General features: G+C 33.0%; 4 protein-coding genes across 6 annotated transcripts; 2 read left to right on the top strand and 2 right to left on the bottom strand.

Moving 5' to 3' along the window:
- Positions 1-863: 863 nt before the first annotated feature.
- On the bottom strand, positions 864-5,054 carry LOC111309056 (importin subunit beta-1). 2 transcript variants are annotated; one of them, XM_022907880.2, is made up of 3 exons: positions 4,881-5,054; positions 1,931-4,351; positions 864-1,832 (listed from the first exon to the last, which is right to left on the bottom strand). In XM_022907880.2, the coding sequence occupies exons 2-3, from the start codon at positions 4,336-4,338 to the stop codon at positions 1,634-1,636; spliced, it is 2,607 nt and encodes an 868-aa protein (XP_022763615.2). In that variant the 5' UTR covers positions 4,339-4,351; positions 4,881-5,054; the 3' UTR covers positions 864-1,633. The 2 variants fall into 2 exon arrangements, with proteins under 2 accessions (XP_022763615.2, XP_022763621.2); XM_022907886.2 differs by having other exon boundaries at positions 4,913-5,054.
- Positions 5,055-5,647: 593 nt separating this feature from the next.
- Positions 5,648-9,987, bottom strand: LOC111309069 (acyl-CoA-binding domain-containing protein 1-like). Of its 2 annotated transcripts, none has more exons than XM_022907895.2 (6): positions 9,252-9,987; positions 8,742-8,847; positions 8,511-8,611; positions 6,542-6,633; positions 6,342-6,463; positions 5,648-6,039 (listed from the first exon to the last, which is right to left on the bottom strand). In XM_022907895.2, exons 1-6 carry the CDS (start codon positions 9,740-9,742, stop codon positions 5,863-5,865), a joined length of 1,089 nt encoding a protein of 362 aa, XP_022763630.2. In that variant the 5' UTR covers positions 9,743-9,987; the 3' UTR covers positions 5,648-5,862. The 2 variants fall into 2 exon arrangements, with proteins under 2 accessions (XP_022763630.2, XP_022763640.2); XM_022907905.2 differs by having other exon boundaries at positions 6,342-6,439.
- A 7,117-nt stretch (positions 9,988-17,104) lies between these two features.
- Positions 17,105-17,704, top strand: LOC149516749 (uncharacterized). The gene has a single exon (XM_089766191.1). It carries the CDS (start codon positions 17,188-17,190, stop codon positions 17,698-17,700), a length of 513 nt encoding a protein of 170 aa, XP_089622317.1. The 5' UTR covers positions 17,105-17,187; the 3' UTR covers positions 17,701-17,704.
- A 109-nt stretch (positions 17,705-17,813) lies between these two features.
- On the top strand, positions 17,814-18,418 carry LOC111302845 (uncharacterized). Its single transcript, XM_089766190.1, has one exon. It carries the CDS (start codon positions 18,025-18,027, stop codon positions 18,400-18,402), a length of 378 nt encoding a protein of 125 aa, XP_089622316.1. The 5' UTR covers positions 17,814-18,024; the 3' UTR covers positions 18,403-18,418.
- Positions 18,419-21,680: the final 3,262 nt, after the last annotated feature.

Below are 21,680 nucleotides of genomic sequence, written 5' to 3'. Positions count from 1 at the left end.
TTGCGAGTTTGGTTTAATTTTTTGTCGATTAATTAACTAATCAATTTAATTTGTTAATTTTCTTGTAATATTTGTTTCCGATTATAATAAATTGGTGGAAAAATAAAAATATAATTTTTACATGTCCCTAAAACTTCATAAAAATTAAAATAATTAAAATAATAATTTAATTAACTTCATAAGGATTAGAGATTATTCCACTTTTAATACTTATAATAATTCTTATTTATATTTTAAATTAAAAGTAGTTTATCCGTATTATAAAAACTTTAACAGAAAATTGTTATGAATTTACTTTTTTTATATTTTAAAAAAGATTTTACAAGAATACCTAAAACACTACTTAATCTTCAATATTAATAAGATCGTTATTTATTATAATATTTTATATTAAAAATAATAATTGATAATTAAAATAATAAATTTTAATGTAGATAATATATTACTTTAAAATATTTCTATTACAAAAATATACGTTAAAAAAAATGAAAGAATTATAAATGACAAAATATGAATCCCAAGCTCGTATGAAATAAGCAATCACTCAAATTAATCATTTTCTTCCTAACTAATATCTTGAAGACGCTCTTTAAGTTAAATATAAAACATTAACAATATATTCTATTAAAGATTGAATTTCAATAAATTGAAAAATTAAATTATTTAATAATTCTTTTAACAAATGCGTTTATGACACTTGTCAGCAAAGTAAAACTCCTGCTAACCCAGAAATACATAAACTATATTATCATCCATTAAATTTCGGCCCAAATTCCGATGTAGTATCAGCTTCTCTATAAGCAGCGATAACCAAAAATATAGTATACAATCTCAACTTTGAGGCAACGGGAACGCAAAACAGATAAACTTATGAATGCATGATATTTGAACAATTAACTCCAGACTTGGTAACCATTGGAATTAAAAACCAAAAAAAAAAAAAAAAAACAACAACAACAACAATAATAATAATGGAATGCAGGATGGAATGCTGACAATAGCATGATGTGGTTAACCCCCGACTCCACCGAAACCAAATATACAAAAAGAAGCACCGGAGATTAAATACAACCCAGCCACTGATGTATACTTTAAAAGAAATATGAAGACTTCAACTACAAAATCAAGGGGGTGAGAAACACTTGAACCAAAACTAGGTGATAGATGGACAATGGTGAAAAGCAGAGCCTCATTCCTCCACTCCAACAATATATAAATTTACTTGGAGAAAAACAAATCAAGGCAAAAATGATGTTTGTCTTGACACAGGGGGGCGTATGAGAAGCAAGTGACCAAGCTACCTGACTAGTCAGTCACTCCAGCAAATCATGGTTACTGATCCCTCTGGCCTCCTTAACTTCAACTCTTTAGGACCGAAATATATCCTCTCCCCCAATTTCATCGAGACATCCATCAACTTCTATGAAACAATCCCAATCCCCTTCCTTAATGACAAAAAATGGAATCTGACCTCATGATGATGATGCAAGAGTTAATGACAACTTGAAGACTGATAACTTCTGTTGTCTTGAAAATGGCAATGACTTGACACATGCAATCCCAGACCCTCAACTCGACACACCCAAATGCTTGGACTTCCAAAAGAAAATAAACATGCTGAATGGCAACACCCTCAAACAGAAATGGCTCGACTAATGGCCAACTTCGCCCATTCAGCAGATTCTTTAATCATATGGTCCTCTGAAGACAAGCATTCATTTAAAAAGTCTTTGCTTGAGAGAGATTGCTGTATCAGAGTAGCAGCAGGACTTCCCAATGTATCAGCTAGATCTCCAAGGACTCCAATGGCAGTCTTCATGACCACATCATCCCTATAGGTAACATAAAAAAATTGTTAATATCCACACATAAAAAAACAAGCCATTCAAAAGAGTAAAAGCTTAAAAGAGTATCCTTTAGTAGAACTCACATGTCTTTCTCCACGTATATACCATCCAAGAACTGGAGAACATGAGGTGCATAAGGAATCAAGAGGTGGGTCTTTGGAGAATTCTTAAATCCTTGGAAAATCCCAGAATATGCCTCCAGAATTCCATTTCTCAGGGAATTTCTGTACTCTGTCAATTCATCATCACCTGCTGCATGGGTAGACAACTCTGCCGCTCTCTGAAGTGCAGACATGGCCCACATTAAGTACTTTTCAAAATATTCTCCTACTGCCAATGCAATGTCGCCGAAGCATGAAAATATGGGAGGCTTCACTGAACGATGCAACTGATTGCTTGACAAATTCTTGAGAAGTTGTGTCATAATCCCATCACAGTATGGAACAATTTTTTCCTCTAATGCCCTGGAAATATCACCCACAACACCAACTGTGACAGCACAGACTTGGTACTCTTCGAAATTCTGAAGACCCATTTCCAAGTACCTGTAAAATTCTGGCATGTACTTTGCAAAATCTGGTCCTGTTGCATAAGCAAGGGCTCCAATAGCAAGCATGGCTTCCTCATGCACAGTTGCACTCCTACAAGCAAAAACCCTTAGGAAAAGCCCCATTATCTGATCTGCATACCGCATGAACACATACTTGGTTGGTTCTGATGAACCAAGCTTCTGAATAATGACTTGTAAGCACCCACAAAGAAGGCCTTGCAATTCACTCTGCTTCTCCCTTTCATCGGATGACAGTTTCTGACCCTCAAGAGTGTTATGAAGCTCCATCATGATGACAGGCACCAATTGCAACACCAACGGAGCTGTCTCATCTGTTGAACACCTCACCACTTCATTCAATGTCTCATAGGCAGCAGTCCTCAGCCGGGATTCCCCAGCATCTTCTCTGTGAGTAACAGTGAGTAGGGACTGCACAATTTCCTGGAAAAAAGGAGTTAAAGGAGATGATGGACCCACCTCCTCATAACCTTGAGCAAGGAAATAGAGAGCACCACAGGCCTTCTCAGCAACATTTGGAGTGTCCTTCATACTCTGTAGCAGAACTGTGACTATCTGTTGGCAATTTGCCTGAGTGAAGATGGGTGAATCTACAGCTGAGCCATGAAGGAATTCAAAGATTCGTCCAAGGGTCCAAGCAGTAGTGTCTTTGACATGGCTATTGGGGTCCTTAGTCAAAGCACTGAGCATGAAGGTTAGGGCAGCATTCACAAGAGGTATTAACTTTTCAGGAGAAGGGCCCTCCAAAATTGAACCGAAGGCGTAAGTTGCAGCTTCTCTCTGCCTCCAATCTGGTTTTGTTATATTCTCCTCAATAAACGGCACAACAAGGGGGACAATATCATCTCCTACAGTCCGTGCAACCAAACCAAGACAGGTTCCCCCAGCCATTGCAATATTCCAAGCCCCTTCATCCAGATCCTGATCCTCCTCCTGCTTCAACAGCATCTCCAACAGCATGGGAACAAGGGCAGGGAGAGCCTGCTTGATAAAGTAAAAGCAAGGAATATCAGAGTCCCCAGTGAAATCACCTCCATATTCTTCCAAAATATCTATCTCCTCATCACATATTGAACTCCAGAACTCAATTGCTTGAAGGGCAACAGGTTCCTCATCTTCCCTTACAGCCTTTGCTGTGATGTTAAAAATATCCTGGATATATGGAGCTAGTTTCTCATAGTAAGTTGATGAAATGGAGACCAAACACTCAAAAGCTGCCTGCCTTATCCTCACTTCTGGGGACAGTGTTGCCTCACAGACAACTCTCATGATATAATCACGCTCCATGTCATTGCTGAAATTTGCCTGAGCAAATCCCAGCGCATTGTAAAGTGCTCTTGTAGCAGCAAGCCTCACATCAGTGTTTCGTTCTGATGCACTCATTCCTTGAACTACAGCCGTAAGTATTTTATTTACTTGATCTTGATCAATAACATCAGGGGATACCTCCTCACACAAATACCCAAGAGTCTCCAAAGTGGCTTGCTTAGCATGAGCTGGTAGCTGATGAACATTTGATAAAAGTGAACCTATCAACTCGGGCCACTGCTTCTGTGGCAACTCAATGCCAGCAACCTTGGCAATGACTTGAGATGCAGTAGACCGAGCATCAGATACTGGAGAAGACAGAGTCTTCAGTAAGCATGCCTTAATCTGGCTCTTTGCATTGCTGTCCAATGACAACCATCTTTGAACAAGCTCAAACTTCCGGGGCTGTTCTTTAGCATCCAACGCATTCTTAAGTATTAAACCTGCTAATTTACGTGTTTCCACAGGCTTCTCCTCATTTGCCAACTCCCCAGAAAGTGACAGCAAGAAACCAGGAAGGTTCTGCTCTTGAAACTGTTTCAAGCTTTCTTCAGCATTCTTCCGCACAGTTCCATCTATGGATTGTGCATTCAAAAGCACCTGTGTAACTTCCATCACACCAGTATTTCTGAAAGCATCAACAATTTAAATCAATGAGATACCCAGAAACTCAATAGCCAAATACAGTATAGCACTGAATATTCCAAAACACATGGAAGATAAAAGAACTGTATAAGGAGAAACACATCCAAACTAAAGTGAAACTAACATAACTCCTTTCACTTAAAATTCATTGAAAAAGAGAAAACGAAAGTAACAAGTCTAATACCAATATGCGGCGAATGAATCAAAACCATATTGTCATCTCTAGATGTTACATACTAAGCAACAGATAGGAACACTTAAATATTCGGGATCAATTGTGCCACTTCGACAACTAAAATCAAGGGACAATCCCAGATCAAATTAGATTTAAACTAAATACAATATCATGTACAAATTCGATCATTCAAAATCTTTCCAAAGAAAATATAGTACTCTAATTAGTACTAAAAAAAGAGAGCGGATCAAGTAATTCAATATCGAATACCCAAAATACTATCAAAACCCTACTTACATACAAAAATAAAATTCAGAGTTGAGTTCGACAAAATCACCTTAAAAACACGAAATTCGATGCAGTCTTTACCTTTCACTGATCGAGAAGATCAAAAGCGGCTGCGCTGAATAAAACCCTAATAATTGGAGAGGGTAAAAGAAAAGGATAAAAGGGAAAGAACAAGAAGGAGAAGAAGAGGAATAGAAGCAGAAGCGGATTTCGAGCTGGACTCAAATAATTTATTATACAAATCTAGTATTAATTTCTTTGGCTGTTATTGGCTAGTACGCGTTTCACAGGTTGTTTAAATGGGCCCCTGTTGTAAAGTTGACTGACATTTTTATACGGAAGGATTTTGCGAACGGAAAAAGGTCCCTACTTGATGGTTAAGATTGCTTTTAAAGAAATTAGGTTGACATTAAAGTCGCTTAGCCATAGGAGGCAATATTTAGTCATTTTGATCGGACGGTTGACAGTTTTTTATTGAGTTAGAGGAGGTGGTTGATTTTACTCACTTTTAGTTACTTCAGCAGAACAAGTAATCTAAGGCAGTAACTCCATTTATAGTATAGAATTAGTTCCGAAATTCTGGTTGATGATCTGGGTTTTTTTCCTACTAAAACCATTATTAAGACAGATTTTCAGAAATTATTGTTAAGCTGAATGTTTTAAATTTGTTTAGCATTCACACCAGGGAGAGATTGAGGAGAGGATTTTGACAGATACTTTGACCTCATGGAGCTGCCCAGTTGTCCGGATACGTCCAGCTAGGCCTCTATCCAATGCATTCATTCATTCAACTCATGATGCAATGACAAAGGAAAGTAGAAACTCACCTTTGTATTCTCTTCAATCTACTTATGGAGGTAGAGGGAACAGTAACTACGGAGATTATGGTAATGGACAACATAGTGCCCCAGGCCCACATTAGCAATATAACTATGGAAAAAGAACAGAAGGTTTACTTATAGCCATATACATTCATGAGAAATTTGTCAACAACTACTTTAGCTGAAAGCAAACTCAGAATAAACCGTAGGTCAGTCAGCTTTGCCTGCACGTTGCAACCAAGGCCAATCTGACTCACACAGGTCAACTGGAGAGTTGCCATTGTCATCCTTCATATCTTTGTCTGCATTTTGCTTCACAAGAAATTCAGCAATGTCTTCCCTCTCACACACAACAGCATAGTGCAAGGGGGTTTGGCCTTCATTGTCCTTTCAATAAAAAAATAAAGAATTTAACAACAGTGATTACAACACCAGAAATAGAAAGAGAAATATATATGAAGAATATAGGGCACCATTTAATAGGTTCAAGCTGATGCATGAACCACCCAAAACATTTCTCATTTGCTCCAGTACACTTTTGAAAACGGTCCAAAAACATTGCAGAGAAAATTATTTCATATTTGTTCATGCATTAAAGATCCATCAAGACATTATGAATAGTTTCAGCACTCGGAAGCATATCAGGGGGGTGAAAACCAATAAAAAAGTGACAGCAATACAATAATTACCTTAGCATTCACGTCAGCATTCCTGCTAACAAGAGCTTCTGTAATTTTAAAATGGCCACGATCTACAGCCCAATGCAACGGGGTCCTTCCTTCACTGTCTGCAAGCATCATAAGCAAACAGCCTATAAGGTTATGCAAGTCTTTCAAACCCCTGGTATGCAAGTCCTTTAAAGGGAAAAAAACAACTAATAGAAATAAACCTTGCAAATGCACAGAAACACCACTTTCGATGCATTTAAGCAAATTATCCAGTTCTCCTTCTCTAGCAAAAGCATGAATAGCATCCATTTTCCTGAAAAACAATAATCCTTTTGCATTCCCGTCAAAACTCTTAGATACTAGAAAACAGTACCCTTAGATATTAAGTAATATAGAATTTTTTGTTTAAATGACAGGAGAAGGAAAGTTTAATTCATTAATGAATCACTTATAAACATGCACTCCTTTGAGCTAACAGGAACCATTCCATAGTTCAAAAAAGGGCAAGCATATTGACAATCAGCACATAGCAACTTATACTATACCTAAGGCATTGTATATGAAAAGGCAACACCAATGCTTGTAAAAGAGCATATAGAATGCCCTACAAACAGAAAAAATGAGACTTGAAAATATAAATCATAAATCCTAGAACAGCTCATTCCCTATTCACAGTACAAAGTTAAATGACCTTTGATTTTGGAGGATTTAATTGTTTGATGACTCCATAATTATATTGGATTGGATAGGCAAGTGATAAGTAGAACCTGAACATAGTATATAACAACAACAATAACAACAAATTAAGCCTTATATCCCATAACTCTGAGGTCGGCTGTATGAAAGACAAAAAAAATCATGTTCGCTCGCAGTTTAAATTTTCTTGCGCCACTCATTTTTATCAGAAATAACCTTTTCATTTACTTCCATAACCCTCATATCATTTCTTATAACTTGCATCCATGACTTTCGTGGTTTACCTCTAGAAGCTTTGGCCTCTCCCAAATCCAGAAGCTTACTTCTCCTAATTGGTACACAAATAAGCCTACATTTCACCTGTTCAAACCATCTCAAATGATCCTTTCTCATCTTTTCTTCAATTCGGATTACCCCTAATTTTTCTTGAATCTAATTTTCTCTTTTAATCTTACCACACATCTATCTAAATATCTTCATCTCAATTATGCTCTTTTTTTTCTCATATTGTTTCTTAATAGCCCAAAACTCAATCCCATATAACAATAAAGGCCTTACAGCTATTTTATACAACTTCGCCTTTAACTTTAAAAGTATGTTGTGATTACACAACACACCCAATGCACTTCGCCACCTTACCTATCTTGTTTGAATCCTATAATTTACATCCCTTTCTATCTCAGCATCGCTCTGAATAATTAATCCCAAATATTGAAAACGACTACTCTTTGGTACTACCTTATCATCCAACTTAATCATATTAGCACTCACTTTCCTATAACTACTAAACTTACATTCCATATATTTAGTTTTAGATCTACTCAATTTAAAGCCTCGAGACTCCAATGGCTGCCTCCATAATTCTAATTCCACATTAAGATTATCACTAATTTCACAATTAAGACTATATCATCGGCAAATAATATACACCATGACATCTTATCTTGGATATGCCCAATGAGCTCGTCCATTACTACCGCAAAAAGAGATGGTCTTAGTGCGGAGCCTTGATGCAATCCTGAGATAACGAGAAAACTATCAATCAAGCCCCCAAACCTCCTCACATTTGTTACAACTCCTTCATACGTATGTTTACAACATAGTATATACCAAGAAGCGAAAATTTTACTATCATGAGTAGAAAGGCAAACATGGTTGACTTACACCTCAAGAAAGGAAAAAGTTTTTTCTATTCAAATATGCATAGTAAACCTGCATGTTTAAAACCAATTATGCCATCACAAGCAAGCAACTTCAAATACCTAGATTTTGCTCAAGTAAATATGGGATATCTGTAAGATATATCATCAGCCATGCACTAAATTCAAGCCCAATAACATCCAAATATACAACAAAAGGTCTAGTTTACATCAAAATGTACCCAATAAACAATTCAATTAATTATCTCCTACCTTGTTAACCTCAGTGAGACATAAAGACACCTAATGAATAGCATATAGAAAGACTAGTATGATGAAGCTCTAAGAACCTTACAACTCATTTCCAGATCCCTCTTCGTATACAAAAGAGCTGAAAACTGGTCCCATTGGTCCCTTGGCATTTTTTCTTGCAGCATTATCCGCCCCAAGTTTGCTCTTCCAGAAACAAAGGTTGACGAGAAACCAGTAAATCAGCAAAACAAAGAAAAACGAAAAGAAAGTAGATACAAATAAAACGGTATCAAAGAAAAGGCAAGATAGCACTCCACTAAAATTAAAATCGCACCATAGCTGAACCAGCAGCCCAAGTTGGATATAGCTCTGAAACGATATCAATGTATTTCTGCATTGCTTCTTCTGGAGGCATAGCACCCAATTTGTGCCACGCTTGCCTAAGAAAAATTAAATAACCGAATTCAATAACTAGGGCAGTAAATTCTCAAGCAATTTTCAATCATTCAGGTCTTGAATATGTAGATGAAACAATTGAATGAGGAATCAACTAAATAATCATCAACGCTACCCAAATGTCTACTCATAATAAGAGCTTCAAGAAAACAAGTAAAACTTTGATTCATAAAATGTGCAAAGAATGCACTACTCAGAACTAAGTCAAAGCTTTTATCAAAGAATCTGTTGTCGCCAGCGAAGCAAAATAAATTATACTCAGTAAGCCCATCTGTAGCATTCACATTTCCAAATATAAAAAACAACCCAAAAACAAACAATCAAAAATTTCACGAAGAATAAGAAAAAGGCAAAAAAATGCAGAAAACGCCAATAAGCACCGCCTTACCACTTAGCACGAGCCGTCATTTTCAAAGCGGAAGGCTGAGGAGCAGTGCAAGGTCCTTCGGTGGCAATCTTGTACAAACCGTAAAGCTGCAACTGCACCTCATTCGACACCTTCTGCGACAACCGATCCGCCGCCGCCTCCGCCACGAACGTCGTCGCCGCACTAAACGCGCCATCCAGCTCGGTAGACTCCACCCCTTCCCAATCGTCGTCATCATCCTCATCATCATCGTCACTCTCGCTCCTAACACTTCCCACTTCGGCGATCACCGAATCCGCCTCGTGGGGTCCCCCGTGATCAGTGCGGCCATGCGTGTCGGATCCGGAACCCGAATCAAGTTTCTTTTTAGCTTGGACATGGGTGATTCCGGATCGGGTAATTGAAAGGTTATCTTCTTTGAAAGAAACGACTAAGGAGATCAGCTTAGCGAGAAGGTAAGAGAATAGAAGACCGATGAAAATCGATTGCAAAAGCTGTTGCCAGTCAGCCATGAAATCAACTCAGATTCCTTTTTCAAAGTACAGAAAAAATTTAAAACCGAACCCTAAATTTTGAGAGTGAATGTAACAATAACATAGTAGAGAAAAAACACTAGCAATCTTAACATCGGATATAAACCAAAACCCTATAAATCTTTTGAAGAAAAAGTTTTTTCTTTCTTCTTTAATTTTTGTTGTCTTTTTTTTTTTTAAGAGGGAGAAACTTTGGCGCCGAATGAACAGAGTGCTGTCTATTAATCGCAAGAAGGAACCATCGAGGGGGGTGTAGTTCAGGTGTTTCACGGACTACAGTTGTTTCTTCTTGTGAGACAGGTGGCTTGTTGATACTGGTTGACCTCGATTTATCGTATATAAATTTGATTGAGTTCTTTGCTAACGTTTTGATTTAGTATTTGTATTTGTGTCCGAGTTAAGAGTGAAAATTATAAAATCACGTAAGAAAAAGGAATTGGTTAATAGTAAAGGTAGAAAGTATTTTTTATGTTTATAGTTTAACATTTAAAATAAAGATCGAAATAAAGAATGTTGAAATAAAAAATAAATAAATAATATTTAAATAATTTTATTTATAAGTAAAAAGTAAAAAATTTATGAAGTAAAAAAATAATGTAATCAAATTGATACGATATTAAATATGTGAAATTGAATTAAAAATTTAAAATATTTTTAATTATTTATTAATAATTTTTAATAAAAAAAATCAATTTACCCCAAATTTCAAAATATCCTTAACAGTATTATACAGCAAACAATAGTTATATCGTACATTAAGAATTATTTTATTGCTTTTAGTATTACTTACCGCTTGGCCCTTGCATGTTACCTTAATAATAGTTTGAAGTCGAGGATCATGAAGCTTTGACTTTCAATTAGATATTTGATACGTTTGGGAAGACTTTTTGCCGAATTGATTTTGTTTCTTTAATAGCATAAATTTAGGGTTAATTTAGATTTAATAATTTGTGTATATTAATTTCAAGTTTGTGTGATATTAGATATATAATTTTTTATAAAAAGATTAACTATAATAATCATTTTTATATAAAAATAAAAATTTTGATGTAAAATAAGTAAACAAGAAATAAATATTCTAGATCAATATGTAATTATAATAAAATTTAAAGAAATATATTTTGTATCGTAGTCTTGTCTTATCCAGTAGTGATATTTAAATAAAATTTAATAATATTTGATTCTAAATTATTGAAATTATATTAAAATTAATAGTAATCTCGTAATCGAATTTACTAATAGAATAATTTTCAAATATTTTATCGTTTTATGTAACCAAATATATTTACGAATAATAAAGAGAATAATTAAAAATTCTTAATTGTATACTATAATAATGGTTCAAAATATTTATTATAAATATTTAATTTGATACTTAAATATCCTTGACATTTTAATGGAATGAATAAATGTTGATTGGCATACTCTGGAGAATCTATATCTATTTGGATCAATTTACATTAACATATCTTGAAATATAATTTATAAACAAAGAAGCCATAATTATTTTTTAACTTAATTAATGAGAAAATAATTAAGAATTGTTTTTTAATGGTTAATAACTTTCATGCAATATTTTAAATGATATATGGACATTCCTACAAATTCTCCTTCATACACTGCGTGTTTTGCCATGATACGGGCAGCTTCGTTGACGCTTTGGCAATTAAGCCTTGCCTTTGCTACACCATGAGGTTCCTATAATTGATAAATATGTTGCTATCTACTTCATTTAGTTGATAATTCTCAAGGCATCACCTACACATAAAATGTGAATAAAATCCTTATTTCATGCAAATTCATCACAACATCAAAACCACCTAAAGCTTATGTAAAATTGGTACCTATATGGTAATTTCTATTTTGCTTAATTCTTCATTTTTTTTGAATTACTCATATCTAACACGTATATGAATACAAGTATGGAGGTACGACTTTCTAAATATATGAAAAAAAAATTAAAAATTGAGCATATCTATTTAAATATCGTATGTCACATTATCTTAAATCCGTGTAATATAATATAATATTATTGATTTTTTTTAATTATCATCGTTTTTAATTTTTTCATTTGAACTCATGTTTATACCATCCATTTTTATCAAAGGAACTAATAAAGTTAAACATAATTAAAAATAGTTAATTGAATAAAAATAAAAAATACGAAGAAACAAAATAAAAAAAATGCTTGAACAAATAATAAACAAACAAACAAATGAAGTTTTTTCATGTGAAAATGTTATAATAAATAAAGAAATAAGAAGAAACGACATGCATGAACAATTTTTTTAAACAAATTTCAAACTTAGTTTTTAGTTTTTAAGGTTTGTAAAAACTCTTATTTATAGTAATCCAAAATATATGTAAAAGACAAGTCAATTACAAAAGTAAAGGAAAATAAATATAATTTGTTATATAAAATAATGTGTCAATTATTAAATATTATCCATGTATAAAAAATTAAGATTATCCACGTTGGATAATTATTTTTTGTTAGAAATTTTATCTTTTATATATATTTATAAAAAATGTATTGTATTTTATTTCGTATTGAAAACATATAAAATATAAAAATTATCTTATCATAATTCATATAAATAAAAAAATATAAATATAAATTTTAATTTTTATCAAACTCCTATCAAAATTTTAAATTATGTCATATTTTTTCATAAATTATCATATAAGAATGTGTCATTTCTTTTTTAATACTACAAATCCATCTACAAAATTTAAAGCAAAAGCATCTATGTGTACGAAAAATTGTGAGAGTGGGTTTGCTACATTAATAGCCCAATTACGGTCGGTTTCGATTCGGCTGTTTACTAATTAGCCCAACAAAGGTATGTATGGGCCCTAATAGAAAGTTGAAACAGGACCTTCTTCTTTCTCCTTATATCCTATTTTAATTAAGAATGTAAATAATATATTAATATTCACAAATTATTCGAATTTAATTCAAATAAAATTTGAATTTAGTTTGATTTTTATCGAATAAAACTTGAGCTCGACTAGATCAACTTATTGATTGAGTCAAATTCAAATATTTTTATATTAAGTTCGATAAGCTTACTAGTCTAATCAAACTTTTACATTTTAATATAATTTTATTATTTTAATTAATAAAATATATTAAACTCGAACTCAAGTACAAATAATTGAACTTTTATCGAATATAAAAATCGAATTTTTTTTTTTACATGTTAATAGAACATAATCGAACTAACTCGATTTTTATTTCAAATTGAATTTGAGTTAAAAAAATTAAATTCGATTGAGTTCGAATCGAGTTTTGAACATTAAATTTCAAATCAAGCTTGAATTTAAATTTAATATTATATCAATTCAAACTCGATCAATTATATCTCTAGTTTCAACCTATTTTTTGTTTGTTCCAAATTTGCCCCATTTTTTTTTACTCGATTGCTTAATCTTTCTATGCAACCGAAAAAGGGATTCATGGAGGAGTTACAATACATTCTATCCATCCCCATGACAATTTCCTTAAAACTTTTTAGCACCCATTATTAAAGCTTAAGGAGATATCAAAACCTTTATTTATTCAACAAGATTTACTACTAATATTTTGGGATTTTGATTTAATTATTTATTTTTAGTCACACACTGCTATTTTTTTTTCTTTGTTTTCAACTCCAGAATATAATGAAATAAATAAAATATACTATATTTAATATTTTACTATAGGTGATATATTTCTTTTTGATTAGTAACTTTTTTACTTCAAAGTACACCTAGTTTAATAGTTTGTTATTTTGTATTGGTTGGTCAAGACTTTTAATCATTAATTTAATTAAAATTTGAGAAATAAATGACAATGGGAATTTGTGCAAGTGTTTAAGATTTAAAATTTAAATGTAAAATATTTAAATTTAAATTTTTACAGTCTTGTATTAGTAAATAATTTATAAATTTCATAAAATTCAAAACAATTCGTAAATTCTCTTGTAAATAATCTTAAAAAATAAATGACTAAAATCATAGGATATGCTCTCAAGCATAAAAGTTATGCTTTTCCTTCCCATTCTGAGAAAAATTTCTGGGCATTTGTCTACATAGAAAATGGCCAAATGCATTTGAACCACTCATGCTAGCATCCAGTCCTAGAAACCTGCTCGATAAAAAAGGACAATTTGATTATTAGTTGCAATAGTGAAAACCAATTCATTTCCCGAAATGTTGTTCAGTACTGTTATATATACTGGTTATGTAGACAATTTTTGTTTTCATAAACAATTCTATTTACCAAAAACAATAGCATCCTCATGATCAACGATTTTCGATCTAATATAATTTTTTAGAATTGGCCTTTTGTTAAATCGGATCTCAAATAAAGTCAGATTAAATAATAGCAAAATAATTTTAAGATTAAGTGGGTGTTAGATTTTAGACAAATCCGGACCCGATTTGATATATATTTTATTTATTATTTAATTTTATATTTACTTAATTTTTTATTTAAAAAATAGTATTTTATTAATTTTAAATCAAGTTTGATCGAATACGATTTTATGTAATATCGTATTGTTTTCAGATATTAAAGAATAAAAAAAATCAGATAAAACAAATTTAGGTATTGTAAGTATAAAATCAAATCAAATCAGATTCAGAACGAATAAAAATTTATTTCGATTTGATCTATTACCGTCCCTAAAGATATTATTATATTATCAAAATTATTCTAACCAATTTAGCTAGGAAACAAAAATCATACATACAAAAAAAAATCAAAGTTATTAAGTATCAAGAAATGCAAAGATTGTCTATGACAACCTCCTTAATATGATTAAAAAAGTTCAGGACAAATTCTTGTAAAGTGTTCATATAGCATATCCTTGTAAACTTGCAGGAAGAACCAAGCTTGAACCCAAAACTTTGCTGGATTTCGTATTAAATTCTTTGCTTATCATATATATTTTTTAATTTAACATACTTACCATCTGAATTTTGTAATTTAAAGTGCATATTATATCCTCTAGCCAAAGTTTATAAGCAAAATTTTGCAAGTTCAATAGACTAACCAGATCAGCAGTACATTTCTCAAAAATATTACCATTATCCACAACAAAAGGGGAAAAAGAAAAGAAAACAAAAAACCCAACAAAATGATTAGCAAAATTTTTTGTGCCTTCCTTGGTCAGCTGTTAATGAAGCTTAAACCAGCCTAGGCTACCAGAAAATACATCAAGTGATGAAGCTTCTAATATTAACCATATATAACAATGATGTGATCAGCTTTAAGGTAAAAAATTTGTAGTAACAAAGTGGAAGAGTTTACCTGATGTAGGTACTTGGCTAAGCTTTTTTATGAGCAAGAACAAGCGGGTGAGTGGAGAAACTTCCACTTTTAACATTGCTTGTTCAAATGAGCATCTCAGAAACAGAAGCATCATCAGCCAAACATAGATAGACAAATAGTATTGACTAATATGCATATGCAAATGCAACTGTGATTGGAATACTCATTTGAGCAAGAAACATTACAAAGAGGAATATCGGTTACTTCTTTTCTCGCCCTCTCTCTCTCTCTGCTTTTCTCTGATCTCTGGATCATCCAAACCCATTGGCCCCTAGAATCTAGGTCCATTGTTTTAAATAGAAGGTCCAATCTGAGCGAAAAAAACCTACTACAGATTTCTGAATTACCAAAATGCCTCTATCTGAACGGAAACTTATCCAGTCATTGTTAAAATATGACAGTCAACAGATCTGAGATTCAAACCTCAGCACTGCAACCATTTCTCCTTGCTAACTCTTTTGTAAAAAAAAGAAAAAAAAAAAGGAAAGAAGAAGCCTCTGCCTCCAAGAAAAATTTTTCTTGTTGCTATTGTTTTTACTTGTTCTGATTACTAAAAGCTTAAGCTCCCTCTCCATTATAACTTAAATTACCTGTTTTTCAAAGGACAGTTTGGGAAATTGACTGATGAGGTGCCAGATAAATGAAAGGTGGCATCTAATGCTGCAGAAAATAGTTGGAGATTTGACAGTCAGTTTAAATGGAAAGGAATTGTAGTTGCTGAAAGACTGGCAGCTCCAGATCATTTAAACCCCAACAACCTAACCACCATCAGTCAATTTAGGAAAAAAAACAAAAATAGTGAAGTCATTACCCCAGATTCACTGCACGCTTTCTTCAACACGTTAAAAATAGTAAATTCAATCTGAAAGCTAGTACTGTTCCAACAATATTTTTTAAATTTGTGTTGTCCGTTATCCAAAGATGAAGTTTACTGCATACTCACAGTTTCATCTATCGATCAAGCTGCAATTCAATATAGATTAAAAGTATGTTTTTCTACCCACTTGTGACAGCAAATCAGATAGCGCAGACTTCATATGAAGAATTGCTAATGGCATTGGTGTCACTAGGCTTGACTCCAAGTGATTGGAGTGGAGTGAATGAGACGTAAATATTGTAAATATTTTATTTTATCCAAGATATTTTGTCAATTGAGACCAATTCAAATTTGACTGTAAGAATTTTTATTCATTTTTATTTTAGATTTTTATTTCGTATGTATCATTATTTTTTATTTTTATTTTATAGTCTATCTATTTTTTTTCTTTTTTTTCTCTCCATTATCTGATTAATTAATAAAAAAAGAGAAAAAAAATAAAAATTAGGCTTGGTGATTGTGATGATTATTATCTAGATGTTAATATTTAGCTTTGAATGCTAATCAGAATTGAACTAAAACTCTATCAACATGATTTTATAAATTATGTTGATTCATTGGCAACAGGGGATGAGGGATCAGGGAAAACAAACAAAGAAACAGATTACATAGAAAGACCACGACCTTCACCCTACTGCAGCTCAATCATCAACCGTTGCCATCAACCACCATTGCAACTGATAATAAAAGGTCTTGAGAGCTCATCCTCTACCACCACAAATACCATTCTATTCCACACCATCAATACCATACTGTCACCTTTGCTTGAGCGTCTAACCAAGTCCTGCCAGCCATGAATTCCAGTTACCAACCATGAATTCCAGCCTTAGATAGTGACTGCAAATCACCTAGCCACTCACATGCTACCATTGCCACAATCATCAACACCAACCGATATAATCGATTCCTTTCAGAGGCAGAAACGGTTAAGGTTACATCAATTTCAAAAACAGAAAGCAACAAACCCAAAATAGAACCAACACAATTGGCAATCAAAAGAAGCAGACACAAAAAATTAAAGAAAGGTAAAAATCAGAGAATAGCTACAGTGCTGGCTGGTTTGACATTCTGAGACTGAGTCCAACGAGAGGAACATTAATCTTGGAACAGCCTGATATTATGTTGTCTGTATCAGTTTCAAAGGATCTTCGAACTTTTTATTACCCCCAAACACTTGATCACTTCAATTACAAGCCTGAAAGCTATTCCACTTTTCAACAAAGATATGTGATGAACTTCAAGTATTGCGGTGGAGCCAATGCTAATGCACCAATTCTAGCCTATTTTGGAACTGATATACCTTTGGATGGTGATCTTGCTGTTATTGGTTTCCTCAATTACAATGCCATTCGCTTCAATGCTCTCCTTATATACATTAGGCATCGATACTATGGAAAATCAATACCATTTGGATCAAGGGAAGAAGCCTTAAAAAATGCAAGCACTCTTGGCTATTTCAACTATGTCCAAGCCACAGCAGACTACGCAAAAATCATCATGCATATCAAGAAGAAGCTTCATGCTTTTTATTCTTCGATCATCGTAATCGGAGGATCATATAAAGGAATGTTGGCTTCATGGTTTCGGCTGAAGTTCTCTCATGTAGCTTTGGGAGCTGTAGCCTCATCAGCTTCAATTCTCTACTTCGATAAAATTACACCAAGCGGTGCTTACTTTTCAGTCGTCATTAAGGATTTTAAGGAAGTGAGCGAGACCTGCTACCAAACCATACGAAAATCATGATCTAAAATTGACAAAACTGCTTCCCAACCCCATGGTCTTTCAATCCTCAGCACGGAATTCAAAACTTGCGATCCATTAACCAATTCTTCAGAGCTTAAAAACATGGTGACGAACATGTATGCTTCAGCAGCTCAATATAATCAACCCCCGAGGTATCCAATAATCTTGATATGCAGAGGCATTAATGGAAGTGAAAAACTAGATATTCTCATGAAGATTTTTGTTGGCATTGTTGCTTATAGAGAGAATCGTTCTTGCTATATTAATCAACCAACCAACCAATCTGAAACAACTGTAGGGTGAAGATGGCAGACATGCAGTGAAATGGTGATACCCATTAGTATCGGCAACAACACCATGTTTCAACCTGATCCCTTCGACCTAAATAGTTTTATACAACAGTGCATGAGTTACTACAGCGTTCTTTCGTGGCCTCATTGGGTCACTTCTTATTACAGTGGCCATGATATAAAATTGATTCTCCAGAGGTTTGGTAGCAACATCATCTTTTCAAATGGGCTGCGAGATCCTTATAGTCAGGGCGGTGTTTTGGAAAACATTTCAGAAAGCATTCTTGCCGTATGTACAATCAATGGATCTTATTGCTTAGATATACTTTCAGAAAAAGAAACCGATCTAGAATGGTTGATCAGGCAACGAAGTATAGTGGTGAAGATTATCAAAGGATGGATGGCTAATTGAGCTGTTGAACCTGAACCGAGCCACGTACCAAGCCAACCAGTCGATTCTATCTTTGGAGTCGCGTCAAATTCTCAGTTGAGCCGTGCCAAAGATTTTTTTTTCTTTTTCATTTAGTTTTATTATTTATTTATTGATTTAATTAAGCATCCTTTAATTTTCAATGATCTCTTTAAAATGAAAATTAAAAAAAATATTTTTAAAGGAATGTTGAATGTATCAATTTCTTTTGAACATGAAAATTTTAAAAAAATATTTTTGAAGAAAAGTTGAAAGTATAAATTTTCCTTGAAAATAAAAATTTTTCTTTGAAAATAAAATTTTCAAAAAAAGCATTTATTGAGGAAAAATTGAAACTACCATTTTCCTTAAAAATTAAATTTGAAAAAAATATTTTTAAAGGAAAAGTTAAAGGTATTAATTTTTTTTGTATAAAAGCATGAGTTCTTTTGGTCCTTTTCTTTTCTTAGAAAATTTTTTAATGTTAAATCATTTGACGATGGAGCCTCTGCAAATAAATCAGTAATTTTCTTATATACTATAAGGTGAATGTATTTTTTAAAATTTTTGTCAAAAGTATTGGAGTTAATTAAGAATAATTTTTAATAATTAATTACTTGATAAAATTTTTAAGGTTTTTCGGATATCACTAAATTGAGCTGGTATCATATTTCGATGGGTGTTGTGAGGGTGCTATCACCTTCCTTACTCGTAATCGAACTCTTAAATCCCGTTCTAGTTAATAGACCCGAACCTATTTTTTTAGAGACCCTTAAGCTTTGGTGTTCTTTGAAAAAATAGATTCCTTATGTGACCAATCACACCTAAACCAAAAAGATTAGTGACGACTCCTAAAATCAATGTCTAACGATAGATCCCCAGATCTATTTGTTATGACAATTTAGCGACTCCACTGAGGATGTCCGAGAGTCAAGCCAACAAATAAATTTGTGTTATCCAAAAACCTAATAAAATTGAACCTTTTGCATAGATTTTTTATTCACTCATATTTATTTACTTTGTTAATTTTTTCATTCATATGCATGTGCATAACATGAGCTCTATACCCGAGCTCTGTCTCTCTAAGAAGGAGTAAAATACCTATTACTTTCGTGAAGTTTTAATGTCTTAGTAGTGGCTAGCAAAATACTTCCACTCAAATTAACAATTTAGGAACCTTTAGACTTGAACCTCAAACCACATATAGTGAACCTTAGAAGTGCTTGACCTATAGATAGAGCCATCTCTTTCTCTTTAGAATTGATCAAAAGCATAAGATTCATTTTTTTATTATGTGTGACATTTTAATTTATTTAGTTATTTATTTGTTTATTTCTCTTTATTTGATGTACTAACCTCTCCTCTTATTCATGTTTGCATGATCTAAATTCATATCATAAAGTTGCATAAAGAACATTTACCTGAAAGACGATTTTCAACAATGAATTTTTCATGGACTCCACAGAACGACTAGTTTACTCTTCATCTGTATTAGCTCATTGTGAGTCACCCGATGAATAAAAGTCTAATAAAAAAAGATTCAACTAAAAATGGGTGACTGTTTACCAATCGAATATGCATCTACCTTGTCTCAAGAGACATCTATCCTCCTCAAACAAAATAATCTAAAGGATTTGATTGATATATGGAAGAAGATAAGTCCATCAAGACAATGGGAGTTTTGCCAGAAACATGGGCATATAGCACACCTTCTTATAGTAGATATTGATAATCAATTAATTAGAGTTATAGTACAATTTTAAGATCCTGCATACAAGTGTTTCATCTTCAATGAAGTTGATATGATGCCAACCATCGAAGAATATTCGACTTTGTTAGGCCTGCACCTCAAGACTCCTGACAAGATATATGTCAAAAAACACAAGTCAAGATTTTGTAAGGATTTGGCCCATCTCATAGGGATAGACAAAGAGATTGTGAATTTTCATATATAAAAAAAATAAGAACATGTTTGCCTACCTAGAAAGTTCCTTCATAATTTCTTAGTGTAACATACCGATGAAGAATGAGGGTTAGACATATTTGCCTTAGCCATATATGGAATGATGATATTTTCAAAGGTTCTGGGTTATATTGAAATAGTATTAATTGACTTCTTTGAAAGTGTAATCAATGGCTGTAACCCTTCAATGGTAATATTAGCAAAGACTGTCAGATCTTTGAGTTATTATCATCGAAATGGAAGGCGTTTTATAGGCTATATTTAGTTATTGTACTTATGGATGAAAAGCCACTTCGAGTGGAGAAAAAGTACTTTCTCGAAACTTTATATCCTCAATCGAGCTCTGATCAAGAAATTCTGTAAAAATGGGTGGTCAGAATAAAAGTCTAAAAAAGAATGGGTAGCTTTTTTACAAAAACTGATAAGTGTCAAAGTAAGATGGTTGGTCCCATGGATAAATCATGAACCTATGCTATATCAGTATGGAGATAACACTATGGTCCTACTTATGAGTTTATGGGGAGTAACAAGTTATGCTCCACTTCTAGTGAGGAGGTAGTTTGGGGCAGAACAGTTCATTCCCATGACGTATAAGCTTAATCAATTAGATTTTTTTTACAGTGAGCCAAAAACATTTTAAAAGATGAATGAGGTGATTAAAGCATGAAAAAATCTCGTAGAGTGAGTCATGTACCATTCATTGATAAGGTCACTCAGGGATACTTAGTTTGGAGAGTAAGATGGAAACAAGAAATGGTATTCACTTATGAAAGCTTTCAACCGCCAACATGAGGAAGGCTTGAAGAGAACCATCATAATTTGAACTTGCAAGGAAAAAATTTGAGGCCAGAAAAGATAAGCTAAAACAAGAGATTCAGAAGCTTTAAGAAAAAAAAAAGATCAGTGGAAAGATAGAGTTGAAAAACATAAAGCTAAAGTTTATAAGATCACTAGAGAATGTGATACAGCTATTGAAAACCTAACAGAGCTGCACCAAGAACATAAAAAGTTATGTATGAGGGTAAAGGCCAAGGAGATAACAATTATTAAGCTAACTGAAGAAAATGAGTAATTGAAGCGAGAATATGCTGAATTAAAAGAAAAAAGTACTTAAGTATAGATAAAAAAATAACAAGTTAAATAGCTACTTAAACAAGTTGAGATAAAGGTTGAATGAATAAGAATACTACATTGTTACATTAGTTAAAGAGCATAGAGAGTTATCATACCAAGTTTGGTGTGGAAAAAAAAACCTAAGAAGATAAAAGTACATTGAGCACTTAATAACCCAAATTTACAAAGAGGTATGTAAGACAAG

Source organism: Durio zibethinus, chromosome 9, assembly GCF_047325235.1.
Source record: "Durio zibethinus cultivar Kanyao isolate XHJ-2024 chromosome 9, ASM4732523v1, whole genome shotgun sequence".
NCBI classification, from domain to species: Eukaryota; Viridiplantae; Streptophyta; class Magnoliopsida; order Malvales; family Malvaceae; genus Durio; species Durio zibethinus.
Note: the sequence above shows the minus strand (reverse complement) of the source record. Positions and strands in the feature narration are given on the sequence as shown.